This window comes from Salvelinus sp. IW2-2015, linkage group LG15 (genome assembly GCF_002910315.2).
Source record: "Salvelinus sp. IW2-2015 linkage group LG15, ASM291031v2, whole genome shotgun sequence".
In the NCBI taxonomy this organism is placed as follows: Eukaryota; Metazoa; Chordata; class Actinopteri; order Salmoniformes; family Salmonidae; genus Salvelinus; species Salvelinus sp. IW2-2015.
The window spans coordinates 24,340,570-24,360,301 of NC_036855.1; the positions used below are offsets into that span (position 1 = coordinate 24,340,570).

At 41.9% G+C, this 19,732-nt stretch overlaps 1 protein-coding gene across 1 annotated transcript; it reads left to right on the forward strand.

Moving 5' to 3' along the window:
* The first annotated feature begins 6,413 nt into the window (after positions 1–6,413).
* On the forward strand, positions 6,414–16,231 carry LOC111974713 (S-adenosylmethionine synthase). The gene is made up of 8 exons (XM_024002660.2): positions 6,414–6,639; positions 7,914–7,991; positions 8,215–8,450; positions 8,567–8,710; positions 9,106–9,324; positions 11,114–11,296; positions 14,645–14,778; positions 15,495–16,231. The coding sequence occupies exons 1-8, from the start codon at positions 6,546–6,548 to the stop codon at positions 15,595–15,597; spliced, it is 1,191 nt and encodes a 396-aa protein (XP_023858428.1). The 5' UTR covers positions 6,414–6,545; the 3' UTR covers positions 15,598–16,231.
* Positions 16,232–19,732: the final 3,501 nt, after the last annotated feature.

A 19,732-nucleotide genomic window follows, 5' to 3' on the forward strand; every position in this document is an offset into this window, starting at 1 on the left:
AAACCCACCCACGGACACCCCCCACCCTATGCCAATCCCACCCCAACAACCAGTATACAGGAGCAGTTCTCTATGTTTGACAATTAGTATGAAGCTTTGGCTTGGAGTATTGCTTCTCCGTGCTATGAAATGTGTTCCTTGTGAATCTGGTGATTGTTTTCTTCCCCGTTCAGAGAAATGTGTAATTGAAGTCACTGCCATTATTTGGCGTGGCAGGTAGCATAGTGGTTAGAGTGGTGGGCCAGTAACCAAAAGGTTGCTGGATCAAATCCCAGAACTGACAAGGTAAAAACCTGTTGTTCTGCCCCTGAACAAGCCAGTTAACACACTGTGCTCTGGTAGGCTGTCATTGTAAATACGAATTTGTTCTTAACTGACTTGCCTAGTTAAACAAAAATAACAATGTTACCATCAAGTAGTGTGAAAGAACCATGTTTCTACCACTAGATGGTGCTGTTCCTGCTATACCGCCACACTATTTTATACATTTTCTGGTATCTTGTGTTTATTGAATAGATCACAACATTTCCTTTTGCAACTTTGCGTAGGCAGTCCTCCATGAAATAAATTCAGTTTCTCCTTTTCTTAGCAACCTAATGCTTCAATCCAACTCTCCTTGAATAGTCTAACAAGTGGCCGCTCTCTGCAAGGGCTATCCCTATTGTGCAATTCTCATATAAAGATGTTTTCTAGCCCAAAACTTTGATGGAGAAATGGGATAGCGACTAAAATGTTGTGACAACCCTAATAAAATAATACATTACATGGCAGTCTTGTGTTTTTCAATAAAATAGGAAACAGTTTTATATATATTACAATTATTGACATTTACCATTAAACCCTATACCATTACAAAACACTATGTAACGTGTGTTTGGGACTTTTGCCACTGAAGACCATTAGAGACCATGACATTGAAACCACTAGAACTGCTGTAGCCAAATGGTTTGCTTGTTCACCAGGAATAGTTTCATTCACTCACTCATCCCGTTGCGCTGGCTGGTGCATAGGGAAGCAACAAAAGCACTCAATTTCTATCTGAATGGTCTAAGAGAACTAATCCAGACCTTTTTTGAAGGGAATAAACCACACACAAAGGGGACATTTCCGGGACACAGATTAAGCGTAAAAGAAGGACATAGTATGGAGAAGCAATACTCCAAACCGCAGCTTCATATTTGTCAAACATAGAGAACTGATACTGTATACTGATTGTTGTGGTTGGATTGGCATGGGGTGTTGGGTGTCCGTTGGTAGCTTTAGAATTTTGGGGGGGATTCCTCATGTCTTACTCACTGGTAGGAATTGGATTGTTGGGCATTATATTTATTGAATATGATCTGAATCCTATTGTCACAACTTCCGCCGAAGTTGGCTCCTCTCCTTGTTCGGGCGGYGTTCGGCGATCGATGTCACTGGCTTTCTAGCCATCTCCGCTCCATTTTTCATATGTCCATTTGTTTTGTCTTGTCCCATACACACCTGGTTTTCATTCCCTAATCAATTTACATGTATTTGGCCCTCTGTTTCCCATCATGTCTTTGTGTGGAATTGTTTGTTTTGTGTTGTGGATTATTGTCGGACGATTTACTTTTGTCATGTTCCGTGTTTTTGGCACATTAATGTTTTTATGTGCTGTATTTTGTAGAACGGAATTCAAGTGTGCCTGTTCACTACACTCTGCTCTCCTGCACCTGACTTCGCCTCCCGTACACACCGTTGACACCTATACATTTAAATGGTCACATTTGGTGCAATCAATTAAATAACATTATTTTGTTTAAATTTTATTTTATAGGATGCCAATCGAACTTGTTTCTAACAACAGAAATGATTTTGGAACAATGTAAGAGGGTGGGTGTCATGACTTGTTGAAATTATATGGAACAACTCAGCTCTCTGTTCTCCCTGATGCAACATTGGGCTGGTTTTGAGACAGTGGGGAACGTGACAGTGCCATTGTGTGTCAGTCACATACCCAGGCACAATCCCTCCCAAAAAATGCTTTGTCATTCTAACTGGGGTGGCTGATGTGGAGCAGGATGTTTGGATTAACACATGGCTTGATAATAATAGAATCGACGGTTGACTCATACTGTATGGCCCTCCTCTGCTCTTGTCAAATGACAATGAGTGAATGAGAAAAGTATCCAACTAAAGATGATGTTGCAGATTCAGTTCAGATGCAACATGCTTTCTTTTGCAAATCAATTTTGTTGGAACAAATTCTGTAGGGTTTTCACTCGCACTGTACTTCACTCGCACTGTACTTTTTGCTCCTAAATTGGGATGAGTAACTCATTTCTGGCAAGGTAGACGTTTATCTCTGTCATGCATGGCATTGAATGAGGGAGGGGTACCACATGTAGTTACATGTACATGTAGACATGTAGACCCATGTAGACATGTAGACCCTGGTTTGTCTGCTGTTGAACATTTGAACATCTTGGCCATGTTCTGTTATAATCTCCACCTGGCACAGCCAGAAGAGGACTGGCCACCCCTCATAGCCTGGTTCCTCTCTAGGTTTCTTCCTTGATGTTGGCCTTTCTAGGGAGTTTTTCCTAGCCACCGTGCTTCTACACCTGCATTGCTTGCTGTTTGGGGTTTTAGGCTGGGTTTCTGTACAGCACTTTGATATATCAGCTGATGTAAGAAGGGCTATATAAATACATTTGATTTGACTGCTAATGACTAATATGTATCTCAGTGTTGTGCCAAGTGGTCTCATTTTTATTTTCTGTCATCCTCTCTTTGACTTTCTTTTGGCGTCCTCACAATGACACTCAACACCCCTGCTGCACAACCTCTGCCCTGTCAATTGTCCTGTGACTAGAGTTGCAAAATTCTGGGAACTTCCAATAAATTCCCTGGATTTGCTGCTTATTCCCTCCTGATTCCGGGAATCCTCCAACTGGGATTTCGGGAAAACCAGAAAATGTATTGAATTTTGCAACCCTAGCCATGACCCTTCATTATCAGTAACCACTAGGAAATATAATCCCAGTCTTAATCCCATATTTTGAGAAACAATGGAAAATGTTGCAGGCTGGATGAAGGCCTCTCTTGATGCAAGACTAGAGGCAAGCCCAGGACTATATTGGACCCTTCTATTATAGAAATAACTTTGTTGGTGTCCGTGTTGCTGTTGGTGTCATATTATGTAGGTCATACAGTGATGCCAAACACACGCCAATCAAACACTCACCCATACTTGACGTAGTTCCCCAAACCACGGTTTCCCAAACTCGGTCCTGCCCCCACCCCTAGCACTACACAGCTGATTCAAATAACCAACTCAACACCATTATTTGAATCAGCTGTGAAGTGCTAGGGCTAAAACCCGAAACATGCACCTGAGAGGGTATTGGCCTTTGCCAGATTGGCTTTTACTTAAGTATCGAGTGGTGCAGCGGTCTTAGGCACTGCATCTCAGTGCTAGAGGCGTCACTACAGACCCTGGTTTGATCCCGGGCTGTATCACAACCGGCCGTGATCGGGAGTCCCATAAGGCGGCGCACAATTGGCTCAGCATCGTCAGGGTTAGGGGAGGGTTTGGCCGGGGTAAGCCGTCATTGTAAATAAGAATTTGTTCTTAACTGACTTGCCTAGTTAAATAAAGGTTAAATAATTTTTTATATTGTGTATTGCTAAAGTGTTGTACTGGATGTTTGTCATTTGATGCTGCTGATCTACAGTGCCCCTTGCTGTGGCCAGACCATCTGTGGTCCGAATGCTCGCCTGGTAATGGAGCACTCTTTAACCCTTACATGCCTTCATGTCCCCAGGTATTTTAAGGAGTAGAAAGTACAGCTGGAAAGCTATACTGTACATGCAGACATATTTCACATGGCCCAGCAATCAATACTAGTGATAATGAATCCATCAGTGAATGAAAGCTGTAATGGGTGGGTTGATTGTAATGTCTAAAATTATGTACTTTCATCTCTCTCAGAGGTCTTATGTCACTGATATGCCATGAACATAAGTTGGGAGGTCCATTTAGAGAGCACTAAGTGCCTCCACTTTCTGACTAGGAYAAAGCTCATACAGTATCTACCACACAAAGTGGACTGAAATAGGTGCCTGTGCTGATTTTTGGGTGTCGATGCTCATTTTGTGATGCCGGTACTCTTATTTTAGAGCCAATATTCTATGAGGTTCTGGAACAGACAGGTACTCGAGCATGTGCAAATTTTAGGTGTGCACCAGTTCAAGCAATGCATATAGAAGACTTAAAACAACCATCCAAAATGTGATTTAAAGTTCTACCAACCGTTGCAGTGATTAGGGACATACATGCCCGGAAGCAATAACCTGATAAACCTGAAAATAAGTTTATGACAAAGGCAGTGTGTTCTCTTGCATAACTGAATTCCAGGTTTCACAAAAAGCTTCCATTTCACCAATCCCCTTTAGGCTAGATTGACCAGCTCAGCCTCTTCATTTTGTAACTTAATCAAAAGCTCTGGCTTTGAACATTGAGTACCTTTTTGAGGGCACAGATAACATTAATAATGTCTGTGCATGGAATGATTTGCAGTCACTTTAACTGTAGTGACACAGTTTGGTTTCATTGAAGAGCAAAGTATTGAGAGGAGCTGGATCTTGACCACCTGTTTATAAATTCTAAACATTTGATGCAAAATAGAATGTGATATATCTGCAGTTTACAGACCAAATAAATAAATCGTGAAATTATACCATCTGATGTTTCTTAATGCAAATAAATGTAGGGTGCACATCAGAATCATGCATTATTTTACTAAATTGAGTAAAGTTTCTTCCTTTTTGTACAGATTGTGTTTTATATACCTCCTGCCCCTGAACCTTTCTCTTGGTTACCGGTTACTCAGCTTGAAATGAGTAAAGCAGTATGTAAACATTGTTAAAGTGACTAGTGTTCCATTATTAAAGTGACCATGTTAGCTAACCCCTCCCCTAACCCTTTAACCTAATTCCTAATCTTAACCCTAACCCCTAACCTAGCTAACGTTAGCCAGCTAGCTAATGTTAGCCACCTAGCTAGAATTCGTAACATAGAATACGAATTACAATTCGTAACATATCATACGAAATGGGYAATGGACAACCACATTAATACATACCATATGAAAGGTAACATACGAAATGGTTTGTCTCGGAATGCACATTCACTTGTACTTTGCGATTTAGAACGCGTCTCAACGAATCAAAATGCCTGTGTTGGCCAACCCGTTGTAGAATATACATTTCGTAATGCTTAGGTTGTTATGAATGTACTGATATTAGTAGGACACGTGATATCCCGGCAATTTTGAGAAAAAAACACTTTATATCGAAGTTGTGCCTGTTCTTCAGACGCATATCTGCTTGGTCCCATATCTGTTCTTGCCTCCTCCCGACTGCCTTCCATTTTTWAAATACATTTATTTTCATTGCTAGAGCGGCCATTTGAGTATCTGGTCAATATAGTGGGTGATATAATATACCCTATGCCTGCAAATATTGAGGCAGCTTATTCTAATCCTTACCCAATCAATAAAAATGCACTAAATCACCGATTTGACACATCATTGCGCACATGCTAGGATACACATCATGAAATATATTGAGACAAATTACAAACAGTAGCCTGCAAGTAGCAAAACATAATTAAATTCATTGAACATGGAATGTATTTCAATATGAGTTAAATAGGCCTATAGTCTACTGCTTATATTTAACAGTCATCTCGGTTTTCATTTTAAGCATATTTTTAATCGTCGTTTGTTTGATTCAATTGCAAATACATTGCATGGCAACTTCGTATTCGTAGCTAATTTGTCCTGAAGTTATCATCGGTCAGAGACTGACAAACCATGTGATTCTATGTTTAGAGGAGATAATCTGTTTATGAAGTGATGCGGGAGGGCGAAAAAGCATCTAACGACGCATTTAGCAGGCGTTAGATTACGAGCGTTTTCAAGTGCAACATTAATACCATTGGTTTTGAGAAACAGCTCGGGGATTTAACGATGATCCTTAGAAGGTTCTAACGATTAATTTAGCCTTAATATGCTTTTTGGAAACCAGGCCCTAAGCATTACGAAACGTCTATTAAATCAAATAAACCTCGTATCAAAACAGCAATTAATTGACWAAATTCGACACTCTCTCATTGCCCACACATACAAAAACTACTCCCTTGCTCTAATAATTAATGACCTGCTTAACGTGGACATATTTTGGTGTGAGTAAACCCTCTCGCTTCGCCTCTTCCTCTCTGATTACACGAGAAGTATGACGTTGAGCCGCACGATACACAACTGCGTTCCTCTCAGTGCACCTGGTCAACGTTTCCACCCCCATGTTTAAAATGGTATCGTCCAATGCGGCCGACAGTGACGTCTGTGAATTTCTGAATAAATACAAGAGCGCCACAACTAAATGACAGTGAATGCGTGGAATTTACTGACCGATGAGWAGTTGTGTGTGAACACCAACGCAGAAAAAGAATCAATAAAATACGCATAATTTAGCTAGCTACAAAATTACTTTATTATATCTGCCAAAAGAAAGCAACAATGATGAACGGAGAGATGAACGGTTTTCACAACTCCCTTATCGACGAGGACTGCTTCCTATTCACCTCGGAGTCAGTTGGAGAAGGACACCCTGGTGAGAAAGCTAATTTCGCTACAAATACAGCCGGTGTGTTATGGCTTGTCAGCTATTTGTTTAGATGGCTTGTTTAGCACACCTGCGTCGGTGTTGCTTAGACTTAATTAGCTGATTAACGTTAGCGAACTACTCACCTCTGCTGATCAAACCACACCGGCGTCAGCATCTTGCATAAGCCGCATGTGAGGCCCAAATTGTTCTTAGTTTATTAGCTAACCAGCTAGATACTTTGCTGAGTGTTGTTCACATGGCCTATATTGTGCAATTACGAACGTTATCCGTCCTTGGGATATATTCTATTAAAAAATATTTGTATCCTGTCGTCATCATGCTTATTTCACGAGATCTCCCGAAGATTCCGACCAGTTTGTGCGCTGGCTCTCGGGGAACAAGGCCATGTGTGTTGCCTATAGCGTTTGGTTGCTATGTTAGGGGCACTACATTGGATGTATGAAGAGTTCCGTGCCACTACTTGTCTATACCGGTAGTAGTTCATCTTGGAAATCCAAACAATCAGATTTTTAGTTGCATGTGTGCCCGCGGAAATGTTGGCGGGTTCAGGCTCATCGCTACACCWCATGTATTGTTTTAATAACTGAACAAGATGAACCACATCCTGTCGTATCCAATGGAAGCAAACGAACCATAGTGGGCAGAGCCAAGCACGTTCTAGCGAGAACCGATTGGCGCGTTCTAGCATGTATTTGCATAATTCCGTTAGGGAACGCCTACTGTGGGGTGTGCAATAACTTAATTCGACCTTGTTCTCCTTCTAAACAACTCAATTTTTGGAAACTTTGGCAAATGGTAAACAATACTAAACGTTGTCCACTCTGTTCATAACAGATTATAGTTTTGGTAACACAACAAATGTTTAATCGACGACAACTAGCAGAATGTCGGCCAAAATCCACCTTCGCCCCTTAGGCTTCCACCCTCATCACCATATTTGGTGGTGAGTGGAAACGCCAACCGGATGCTTCAGACCAATGAAACAGATTTTATAAATCTCTGTGGCTACACATGCCGTTAGGCCTCTCCCACCATCGCCATAATCCTGACATATGGTACAGCATGTGTACAACTCAAACTGTAGTAGGTAGACCAGTGTACAATACAAACACTTCCAGCATAATCCAAACCTATTGGAGAACTTTAATTATTACCAATTGTGCAATGCTTTACATGCTCTTGAACAAGCAACCTACTACTAAATTGCACAAATGTTGATGCAGTGTTGTGAACTGGTACCTCTATTTTTCTTTTTACAGATAAGATTTGTGACCAGATCAGTGATGCTGTGCTTGACGCCCATCTAAAGCAGGATCCTGATGCTAAAGTTGCTTGTGGTAAGGAAAAAGCACATTTTCTTTTCTGATGCAACTTCTAGTTGCCCTGGAGTCAGCTGTGAACACCACATGAATGGAAGAATCTCAAACTTGCTGCATCTTAATAGTATTAGGGCTATATTATGTCACAACTCCCCAAAGTTTTACCAGATGAGTATTGCTTGATATGCTTTTTCTGATTGATATGGTTCTAATGTACTATTTCCCCCTCCACCTTTTTCAGAGACTGTTGCTAAGACTGGGATGATCCTGCTGGCAGGTGAGGTGACGTCGCGTGCTACAGTGGACTATCAGAAGGTTGTTCGCGACACTATCCGCCACATTGGATACGATGACTCCTCTAAAGGTTTTGACTATAAGACCTGCAATGTGCTGGTGGCCCTAGAGCAGCAATCTCCAGACATTGCCCAGGGTGTTCACATTGACCGCAATGAGGAGGATGTTGGGGCAGGGGACCAGGTATGAGTTGGGGTGCAGAGGACCACTGCACTAGTGACGTTAGCTGTACATTTATCAGTAAGCTAAATATGCAGCTTTCCTTTCAGATGGTGAAGTTCTACTTTTTCTATTGTCAGGGCCTGATGTTTGGCTATGCCACTGATGAGACGGAGGAGTGCATGCCCCTCACCATTATGCTTGCCCACAAGCTCAACGCTAAGATGGCTGAACTGCGTCGCAATGGCACCCTACCCTGGCTCCGGCCTGACTCCAAGACCCAGGTAAGCTGCCTGTGTGCAATCGATAGACTATTTACATAAGGCTGAAATGACTAGAAGAAACTAGTTTGTTTATCATACCAGCTGATGAGTGCAATATTCGTTTTCTTACTCATGCTCTCCAACCTTTGTGGCCAGCAGTAACTCCAGAATGTAACTCGTTTTAGGTTGTTCCCCTGCTCAGACATTGCTGACACATGCCAGAACTTACAACACCTGGATTGGTAGTTTAAGTCTCGGTTTAACCACGTCATATATTTTCGCCTTCTGGTGCAAAAATATTTTTGCTTCCATTGGTTGATGCGTGCAATGTCTGAGCAGGGGAAAATAAACCTTAATCTATGCCTGCAGTTGAACAATCCTGCTGTCGGTCTATCTTGGTCTGCTTCTGTGTGCAGGTGACCGTTCAGTACCGCCAAGACCGTGGTGCCATGTTGCCAGTGCGTGTCCACACCATCGTGGTCTCTGTGCAGCATGATGAGCACATCTGCYTGGACGAGATGCGCGACGCTCTCAAGGAGAAGATCGTCAAGGCTGTGGTGCCCTGCATTTACCTGGATGATGACACCATTTACCACATGCAGCCCAGCGGCCGCTTCGTCATCGGAGGCCCACAGGTGAGACTATAAGTCAGGGTTCGAAAAGTCATAAATCCTGGAAAAGYCGTTGAATTTAAATGGTTTTCCAGACCTGGAAAAGTTTAGGAAAATTATACAATTTGATAAGTTTTGGCGAAGTCATGGAAATGTATTTCATTTCTATTAACTTTTTAACATGTACCAACAAATGGGTGTGATCATTCTAGTGGCCCCTGCAGCAAACCGGTGTATTTTTATTTTTTTACAGTCCTTACAAAGTCATGTACTGAATGTTACCAGTTTATTTTTGGATGCTATGTTCAGACATTCACAGAAGTAACGACAGTATACACAATCATCCAAACTGGGAAATGTAGGCTACACTAGTCCTAGCGCTAACAGGAAAAATTGACGTAACACAACTGGTCATATTTAGATAACTCTAGGCTGACATAAAACACAATATGAATTAGCAATAGCAATTACTATAAATCATCACATTGGTGAGATCAACATGGATTGAAATAATTGATAAACACTTTTCTAGAAATCTAAAGTAATCCGATGATGGGTAGTTTGTGCACACCGCCATATATTTTTTCTCCCAAATCAACCAAAGATAAGAGGAGACATGAGTTTGGGCTGTTTGTAGTATGCATGTTAAAGGGAAAGGGGATACCTAGTTGGTTGTAAAGTGTCCTCCGCTTTGGTGTGTCTACGATTATTCACTTCCGGAAGTTTACTCGCAAGATGAGTGAACCATTCCTTCACCTCATAACATCTTTAGTCTTACAGATGTTTAAGTTACACCCAGAATGCGTTGTAGAATGTCAACAAACATGGCGAATAGCTTAGCATTAGCTCATTATAATCAGTACAACCTTAAAGTATTTTACACTCATCATAGGTGTGCATTACAATCATACAAAAATTGGAAGGTATTATTTGTCACCAGTACCTAAATGTGAATAAAACTTAAAATATATTATGCTCCGTACATGCATACTACAATCGAAACGACAACATGATATACAGGAAATAAGGCACTTTGATAGGCACGCACATGTCCAATATTATTTGTAAGGATAACAATGGAGGCAATGAGAGTGCCAGCCAGAAAATGGGCAGGGCAGGACTGTGCAAATGTCTGTATACTTGATGTGCGGAAATAATGGGGAGGGAACTTTGTCCGGCTCAGTAAAGCCTCAAACATAAATTGTCTGACACTGAAATGGATTAATTCTATATGAATTAATGAGGCGGAACACCTCAATTCAGACTGATAGAAAATACAAGTTGTTAGAAAACAGCCTATAGATAATTAGCAGGCAGTGCGTGTTAACTATCCTGTTGCATAACGATCACATTTTGGAACGGTGCGTTCTTAAAACCACTCACACTGGGGTGACCGTTAGAGATATTTGGAACTCAAGAGTGAAAAAGTTAATGTAGTTTGGCATATTAAAAAGAAAATCTAAGTGCCTTGCACAATGACAGATGGTGCACAGGCTCACAAAGCAGCCTCCCAGTGTCAATACCACATTACCTTTTTTTTATGTACATAACGATGCCTCTAATTGTTTGTCATTGTTGTCTTGAAATTCCATCTGAAAATGTATAGGAACCCTGATAAGTAGTGGTAGGACTGGGCATCTATGGTATGTGCTTGAAGGGGCAAACGCTAAAGTAATTTTGATGCATGGGCTTGTTTAACTGTTCATATTAAGTGTTTTTACATGAGATTTGATCCATATTTTTTTTACTACGCCAGAATATTTTGGGGTMAATTGAAAAGGACTCAGTATGAACCATTACTCCTTCCCTGCAGGGTGATGCTGGCCTGACGGGCCGTAAGATCATTGTTGATACTTATGGAGGCTGGGGTGCCCATGGTGGAGGAGCCTTCTCAGGGAAGGACTACACTAAGGTGGACCGCTCTGCTGCCTACGCTGCCCGCTGGGTGGCCAAGTCTCTGGTGAAGGCTGAGCTGTGCAAGCGGGTCCTTGTCCAGGTGAGGGCAGGGTGATCCTAATAAGGAGACTGATATTGATGCACCTCATGTATAGAGCATTTGGAATGTATTCAGACCCATTCACTTTATCCACAGTTTTGTTACAGCCTTCTAAAATGGATTAAATAAAATKGTCAATCTACACAATGCCCCATAATGACAAAGTGAAAACAGGTCTTTAGAATAAACTGATGCCTTATTGACATAATTATTCAGACCCTTTGTTATGAGACTTAATTGAGCTCTGGTGCAGCTTGTTAACAATAATCATCGATGTTTGTACAACTTGATTGGAGTGCGCCTGTGGTAAATTCAAATGATTGGACATGATTTGGAAAAGCACACCTGTCTAAGGTCCCACAGTTGACAAGTGCATGTCAGCGTAAAAACCAAGCCATGGGGTTGACGAAATTGTCCGTAGAGCTCAGAGACAGGATTGTGTCGCGGAACATATGGGGAAGGTCCCCAAAAACACTTGCCTCATCATTCTTAAATGTAAGAAGTTGGAACCACCAAGACTCTTCCTAGAGCTGGTTGCCTGRCCAAACTGTCTTCTGGGGAGAAGAGTTTTTGTCATGGAGGTGACCAAGAACTAGGGATGCATGCTATATCGGTGAACATATCGGAATCGTCCGATATTAGCTAAAAATGCCAATTTCTGTATCGCCCCGACATTAAAAAACGATTTCAACGCTAACGTGCATACTTGTATAACGAAGGTACATGACATAATGACGCCACRTAAAATTGTGCAACACGGTCAACACAGCATTAACTTAGCACACAATGTCTGCTGTGTGGCTCAAGCAGTCATTTGAAAGAGTAAGAATTTCAGTGAACTCAAAGGCGAAATCCATTAAAGACAAGATGATGGCATTCATTCCCCTTGACAATCAACTGTTCTGTTGTGGGTGATGTTGGCTTTTGCCGACTGGTCGGGCACCGGTACACACTACCGAGTGCGCTATTTTTCAGATGTTGCCCTACTGGAGTTTCACAGTAATAGCTTCACAACATGCTATGGAAAGCCATTTAGGTACTTTGCTTGTTAAAGATAGTAGCACTGTCAAAGCTGTACAAAAGTCTGTAAACACCGGCCATGAACGATGTGTTTACAATACCGCTTTGGTAATAAAGCATCATTTGTTCGACCGCAACTTCTAGGGTAACTAGCAAGCTATTTGGTAGCTAGCAACAATACAAGCCGGAAAACAATGACCAGTAGAAACTGCAGTCATTTTCATTCTTAGAAATTATTTAGGAATCCTTGTAAGTATTAGCTAGGTTGCCACTTGTTTGCCTATTTAAATTGAACTTCAGTTCATGACAATATCTAGCCAGCTACTTAACCCTGTTGCCCAAAGCTAACGTTATAAGCGGCCAGCTAGCTTTATCTGGCTAGTGATGCTCGACCAGGTTGTGTTGTGAAGCTAGCCACAATAGTGGACTTTGGATTTARCCTTCAAAATAAGTGTGGCATAATTCTACTCTTTGTATTCATTTGCATCACTGTCAATGACACTTTCATTTTTAAGGCAAACTGCATGTCATTGCCAGTGATGCAAGTGAATACAAATGGAAGTGTGCCATACTTTTATTTTGAAGGCTAAACCTAAAGGCCACTATTGTGGCTAATCGTTATTGTGGSTWKCTTCACATAGATGGTACGACCACCATTAATGAAATAAGAACTGTCTTATAAATTAGGGTTATTTTAGATGACACCGAGCTATATAGTTAGCTAACTATAGCTACTGAAACAGATGTCGTTTTGCTATGTTTTTGGGGAAGGACATTGTTTGCATCCATGAGCTAGCTAGTTTATTTTTTGTTTTTATGACCAGCACTGTAGGTACGTGGACTTTACCAGCATCATAGCATATGTATCGATGACTTGTAACATGTGCGATAACTACGTACAAAGTTAATAAACGCGTTAAATTATTATGTGACGTGCAGTCATATTCAGGTCCTGATTGGTCAGCAAGCTTATTTGACACGCCAAATAGCCTTATTTGACGAGCAAAGACCCAAAAGGCCTTCCATAGAAATCCTGGTTGAGAATGAAACGACTGAACAAAGAAAGGTTTTACTGGTAATGGGGACATGTGTAAATGCGAACTTTTTGGTCAGGGTGTGTGTAGCCTTTATTTAACTAGGCAAGTCAGTTAAGAAAAAAAGTATAATTTGCAGTGATGGCCCGGACGACGCTGGGCCATTTGTGCGCTTCCCTATGGGACTATGATACATCCTGGATTCACACATTGGGACTGTAGTGGCGCCTCTTGCACTGAAATGCCGTGCCTTAGACCGCTGCGTCCGTGTGAACTATTTAACTGTACTAGAATGCTTAAGGCTGATAAAATTAAATATCGGTTATTGTTTTTGCAAGGAAATGTCATATCGGTGCAGCACTACCAAGAACCCAATGGTCACACTGACACCAGAGATCCTCTGTAGAGATGGGAGAGCCTTCTACAAGGACAACCAGCACTCCACCAATTAGGCCTTTATGGTAGTGGCTAGATGTAACGCACTCTTCAGTAAAAGGCACATGACAGCCCGCTTGGAGTTTGCCACAAGGCTCTCAGACCATGAGAAACAAGATTCTCTGGTCTGGTGAAGCCAAGATTGAACTATGGCCTGAATGCMAAGTGTCACATTTGGGGGGAACCAGGTACTTCTCATCACCTGGCCAATACCATCCCTACGGTGATGTGTGGTGGCAGCATCATTCTGTGAAGATATTTTTCAGTGGCAGGGAGACTTGTCAGGATCGAGGGGAAAGATGAACAGAGAAAGTGCTCAGGACCTCAGACGGGTGGCGAAGGTTCACCTTCCAACAGGACAACAACCCTAAGCACACAGCCAAGACAACGCACGAGTGGCTTCAGGACAAGTCTCAATGTCCTTGAGTGGCCCAGCCAGAACCTGGACTTGAACCTGATCGAACATCTCTATAGACGAAAGTAGCTGTGCAGCAACACTCCCATCCAACCTGACAGAGCTTGAGGTTCTGCAGAGTAGAATGGGAGAAAAGGTGTGCCAAGCCTGTAGCGTTATACCCAAGAGGACTCGAGGCTGTAACCGCTGCCGAAGGTGCGTCGTCAAAGTACTGAGTAAAGGGTCGGACTACTTATGCAAATGGAATTTCAGGTTTTGGAAGTTTGGCTTAAATTTCTTAACCAGTTTTTGCTTTGTCATTGTGTGTAGGTTTTGTTTACAAAAGCTCTAACTTAACAAAGTGACGGGGCCTGAATATTTTCCAAATGTACTACACATAAATCAGTCACAAATGGGTGCCACGAAATCAAACCTAAAGTTTGTATGCTCACGATTATACATCAGGTTGCCTATGCCATCGGAGTAGCCCATCCCCTATCAATCTCCATTTTCCACTACGGCACATCCCAGAAGAGTGAGCGGGAGCTACTGGACATCGTCAAGAGAAACTTTGACCTTCGTCCTGGTGTCATTGTCAGGTAAAGTGTACCCCTTAAGTTGTGTGCCTCTCTGAATCTGCCCCTTCTGTCACTCGCCTTTAACTCACGCTTCCTGTCTTTCTGTTCTGCCTGAGCTGTCAGCTGGTGTTCAGATGGTTCTAACCCTTTACTGTATGATTCACTACTGTGATTAATGACATACCCAGTAGCTATTGACACGTATGAAAGCAGCAATCTGGGGTTGTGATCAGTTTGGGCAGGGGTGGAATATCAGGATTGGCAAACTGTCTTGCTTTAAATGCCAGTGAAGTATAGTATGTAATGCCAAAGGTTAAAGCTTCGAGAGCTACAGTGGAGGTTGTCCGATCTGTCAGATGGCATGATAAATACCCAGCACGGTGAAGGGTTTCCTGCTCACATCCAACTGAAAGGTCATTGGTTTCTCAGACCTTGTTAAAGTTCAATGACATTTCATAAATGGGATCAGTGCGCTTTCAATCTCCAAGCTCCAGTCCCCACACTGCTCAAGGATGAGTTGGTTAGCAGGGTAAGTGTTGATGCTTTATCCCTTCCTCCCCCCTCTTTACTAGCTGGCCTAATTAACCTTTCTGATTGTTTCTTTCCATGGCTATCGACACTCCCTATTGCCTTTTCTTAATTTATTTTTTTCCCTTCTGCATTATGGCTGAGAATTTATGTTGATCTGAGGTCTTTTCCTGTGATGGGCTGCTAAATGAGTTGATTGTGTATTCCAGGGAGCTGGAGCTGAAGAAGCCTATGTATCAGAGGACCGCTGCCTACGGCCACTTTGGCCGGGACTCCTTCCCATGGGAGATGCCCAAAAAGCTAAAATACTAAACTTGTGAAGCTTTCCCCCCCCAGGCCTGTTGGTGTATACTACAGAGAAGCTTACATGGTCTTGGGGGTGAAAGGCCCTTAACTCCCTTCCCTGTTAATGGGGTATTAGAACCCTACCCTCTTTCTACTTCCTCTCTCCAGTCATCTGTACTGCATTTTTGCTGTTAGTGGTCAATGTAATACTACCAACATTCTCAAAATATTTCAGGAAAGTAATGTTGAGAGGATAATATGTTAGCTAGCTAATCTCTTCCACCAGCTGTCTCGCTMTGTTGACTTGTCTGGTTTCACAGCGCATCAGAAAGGGACTTGAATGGAGGTTATGGCAGGTGCGGACAACAATTTCTGATTTTAATTGGCTGATCATCTAGCGCAACACTTAGAACCTCTTTCCCCCCCTACATTGTGGACTTAAGTGTGAACAGTACAAGTGATTTTTAACAATTAAGTTATAAAAATCTGAAAGTACTTATTAGGGTTTTGCAACTGTTACAATATTGAATATGATTGACGGCGATATTGTGACGTGACCAATGACTAGCCTATTTCAACTTGACTGGCATCACGCTGTAAAGAGCTGGCCAGGCAAGGACATGCCAAGTGGCCTATTCCTTTGCTATAGCCTGCATAACCTATTTCAATAAATGTTGTAAGCAACTTACTGAATGCAAGAGCATAATTTAGACGGGGCTAAGATTTTCTTGCTTGGCTACCCAAACTCCTTGCTCCGGCCAAACACTACGCCACAGACGTAGTTTCTTCTCCGCACTGAGTTTGGATACTTCACCGATTTCTAGAACGCATTCTAACTGGAAGGTAGCTGGATTAAATCTCCGAACTGGCAAGGTAAAAATCTGTTCTGCCCCTGAGCAAGGCAGTTAACACACTGTTCCCCAGGCGCCGATAACGTGGATGTCGATTAAGCCCCGCACCTCTGATTTTAGARGGCTTTGGTTAAATGCAGAGGACTCTTCAGTTATACAACTGACTAGGTATCACCCTTCCCTTTAATTGGTCCCAGAAAACAATGGGTTGGTCCAGAGCCAGAACACACCTGGGTAGCGAATTGACTTTGGTATTCTGAKTGGTTAGGGATGATATAATCACTGACTTTGTTTTGTTCAACACCCCATTTTGAGGTCACCAAAACAACTTCAATGATGGCATTCCGACTGCCGTATGTCCAGTCGAATTGTTTCCCCCAATGTTGGAGGATCTGGGCTATATAGCCGCAGCCTTTGTTTTTTTTGTTGCAGAGTTGGTGTTTATTTTAAAGTAAATTTTATTTTTTCTCTACATTTCGTATGTATATGACTTCAGTTTTTATGCGTGCAGGTTTTCTCCTGCCACTACTTCAATGAATTTATCTAACGGTGCTCAAGGCTCTCAAAGTTGAGGTGTTTTTGAATGACCTAAACATGATTGGCCTAAGGTAATGAGGTAGAACAAACAATAGAAAAATCGAATCAGTAGTTTTGAACATACCTTAGTTGCGAAGCTTGCCTTTGCAGGCCATTTTTAATTAGTAGGATTTGGCTTATCAAAAGCATTAAGGCAAGTTAGTTATGAAGCATATTTCTCAAATGGGCTATTCTAATAGTGTTTAATGTTGTAAAATTGCAGCTTTCAAATGGGAACAATTGTGAAAGTCAGTCTATAGATTCTCTATCCACCTTGGGGTGGCAGGTAGCCTAGTGGTTAGAGCGTTGGGCCTGTAACCGGATGTTGCTAGATCGAATCCCAGAGCTGACGAGGTAAAAAATCTGTCATTCTGCCCCTGAACATGGCAGTTAACCCACTGTTCCTAGGCTGTCATTGTAAATAAGAATTTGGTCAACTGACTTGCCTAGTTAAATAAAAGAAAATATCACAGCTTTATTTTGATCAAATACAGCTGTGGCAGTCTCGCTCCCTTTATTGCCTTAACTTCTAAGCTGCGCCCCATTCAAGTCCCACTTTGTTGTACAGTGTTACTAGGCTCTATGCGGTTAGCCTAGTCTTCCTCTTCCATTGATGTCTTTCACACTACAACGCCTAGACCCTGCCCAGCATGACTGAGGAACTGTAAATACTGTAATGTTATTCGGGCCTAGCTGTCCTTATACTTAACAGATGCAAAATATTCCAAAGTTAAGTCTGACTTACCAAGGCTACATGTTGATATCATGTTAATTTACTGGTGCTACTRAAGGCCCCCTGCCCCTTAATCGTTTCCCTTTGGTTGACACTTACTTCTGGTATTGTGACCCACCCCAAATCCCTTTTGAAGCTTTATTTCACTCCCCTTATCATTTGTTGAGGATGCAAGAATGGAACAGTTAAGCGTCAGTAGTTGTTGCTATTTTCAAAGAAATGCTATGCGTTGCAGGCTGAGAAATGAGACCATCTTGATTATTTTCAAGTAACGTTCTTGAATATACGCAGTAAAATCTGGGATGCCCCTGCAGATGTCTGCGCTGTTCTGACGTAATACAGAAAAGTCAGAAGCTGCTATGTCACTGCTAAGGCCTGTAGGGGTGTTGGTTATACTTGATTGTTTAAAACATGTTATTGGCTTGTCATGTGACTCCTTCAAAAGGTAGTTTAATTTCATTTTTATTTTATTTTTTCAAAATGGTTTAAGGTCAAGGCTCTTCTTCCTTGGGTATTGATGGCAGGTGTAGCTACAGAGAAACCACCGTCTTTATCCTGAAGGAAGGCCGTCTTTGCCACAATGAAGAGCTCTTACTACTGGCACAACACCTTATTAAAATATTTATTTGTTCTCTGAATCTTGGCGTGGATACAGAGAAGCCAAGGATTCAGAAGGCAGCTTAAACCCAAAGGGTTTTTATTTTTTATCTCAGACTTTACTGAATGCTGTAACTAGGTAACATTGTCAGTGGTTCCAAAGTGTCCTACAGAAAAGCTTTGGTCTACCTCCACAGAACTCAATGGCTGATGTGATGAGTATTTTGGACTGCGGTTTTATGGGGTGAGATTGTCTTGACCAGACATGTATAGTCAATACAATGAGGCCATTCTTAGCCCCCCCCCCCCTTATCCTTGCATAAAGAGATGGCAACGTTTGGCTGGTGTGGTACAGAGAAACCAGCCTCGTTTACAAGCTGTCACTTGTTTGTATGGATAGGGTTTCCCTTGGTGCTTTTTAATATTTTGACACTGGCTAGTCTTCTTGCTACTGAGTGTAAGAGTGCCTCCCCTTGTACTTTCTCCCCTCCTGCTCTTCATCAACATAGGTCCGACATCCTGAGGAACAGGTATCTTGTCTCAATGCTTATGTCTTCAGAGGTTAAATACTGATTTCTCATGTCAAAGATCTGCAATAAATGTCTGCTTTCCTTCATGAAGCATGTTTTTGGTGTCATTCATTGTCAGTTTGTGCATAACCTTTTTAAAATGCATACATTAAATGTCAGCGTATGCTGTAGCTAGATCTTTGTGCACATTGAATTATCTTTGACCAGTGGTGCCACACAAATCCATCAATAAGTAGCGACTGGTGTTATCAAAGTCAGGTCTATCATGGGTGGTGAATATGAAAAATGGCAGTGCAATTTGGCATTATTCATGTGTTTCTGGGTATTTGAGCCATTGAGTACACCTGTTCCATAACTGGGTCTGCAGCACAGACTTTTTTTTTTTTAACCTGAAAACCCCTGGGGACATTACTGCCCTTTAATAATGCAATGGTCGTATTTTGCCTTGAAAGGTGATTCCAAAGTCTTCGACAGTTTTATGATGGCTTTGCCAGTGTTTTCCCCAGCACAGTGACTCGTAAGGTCAAATGTATTTAGTCAACAAGCAATGGTAAATATTGTGGTGGGAATTTACACCTGTATAGTGACTTGTGTATTGTCAGATGGTACAGTATGAAGATGGGCAGAGACTGCTTCTCCAATAGAAATCACCGATCACACTTGTAGGTGATGTAATGAAGCGTTTTTTAACGTCATATGTTAACCATCCTTTGTCTAATGCTGAACTTCTATGGACGACTGAATTTCCATACTCTGACCTGTTCCCAACCCCTGGGTGCATGTTTTGCCCTAGSACTACACAGCTGATTCAAAGCTTAAATTAGTTATTTGAATCAGCTGTGTAATGCTAGGACAACGTGCACCACGGGTTAAAG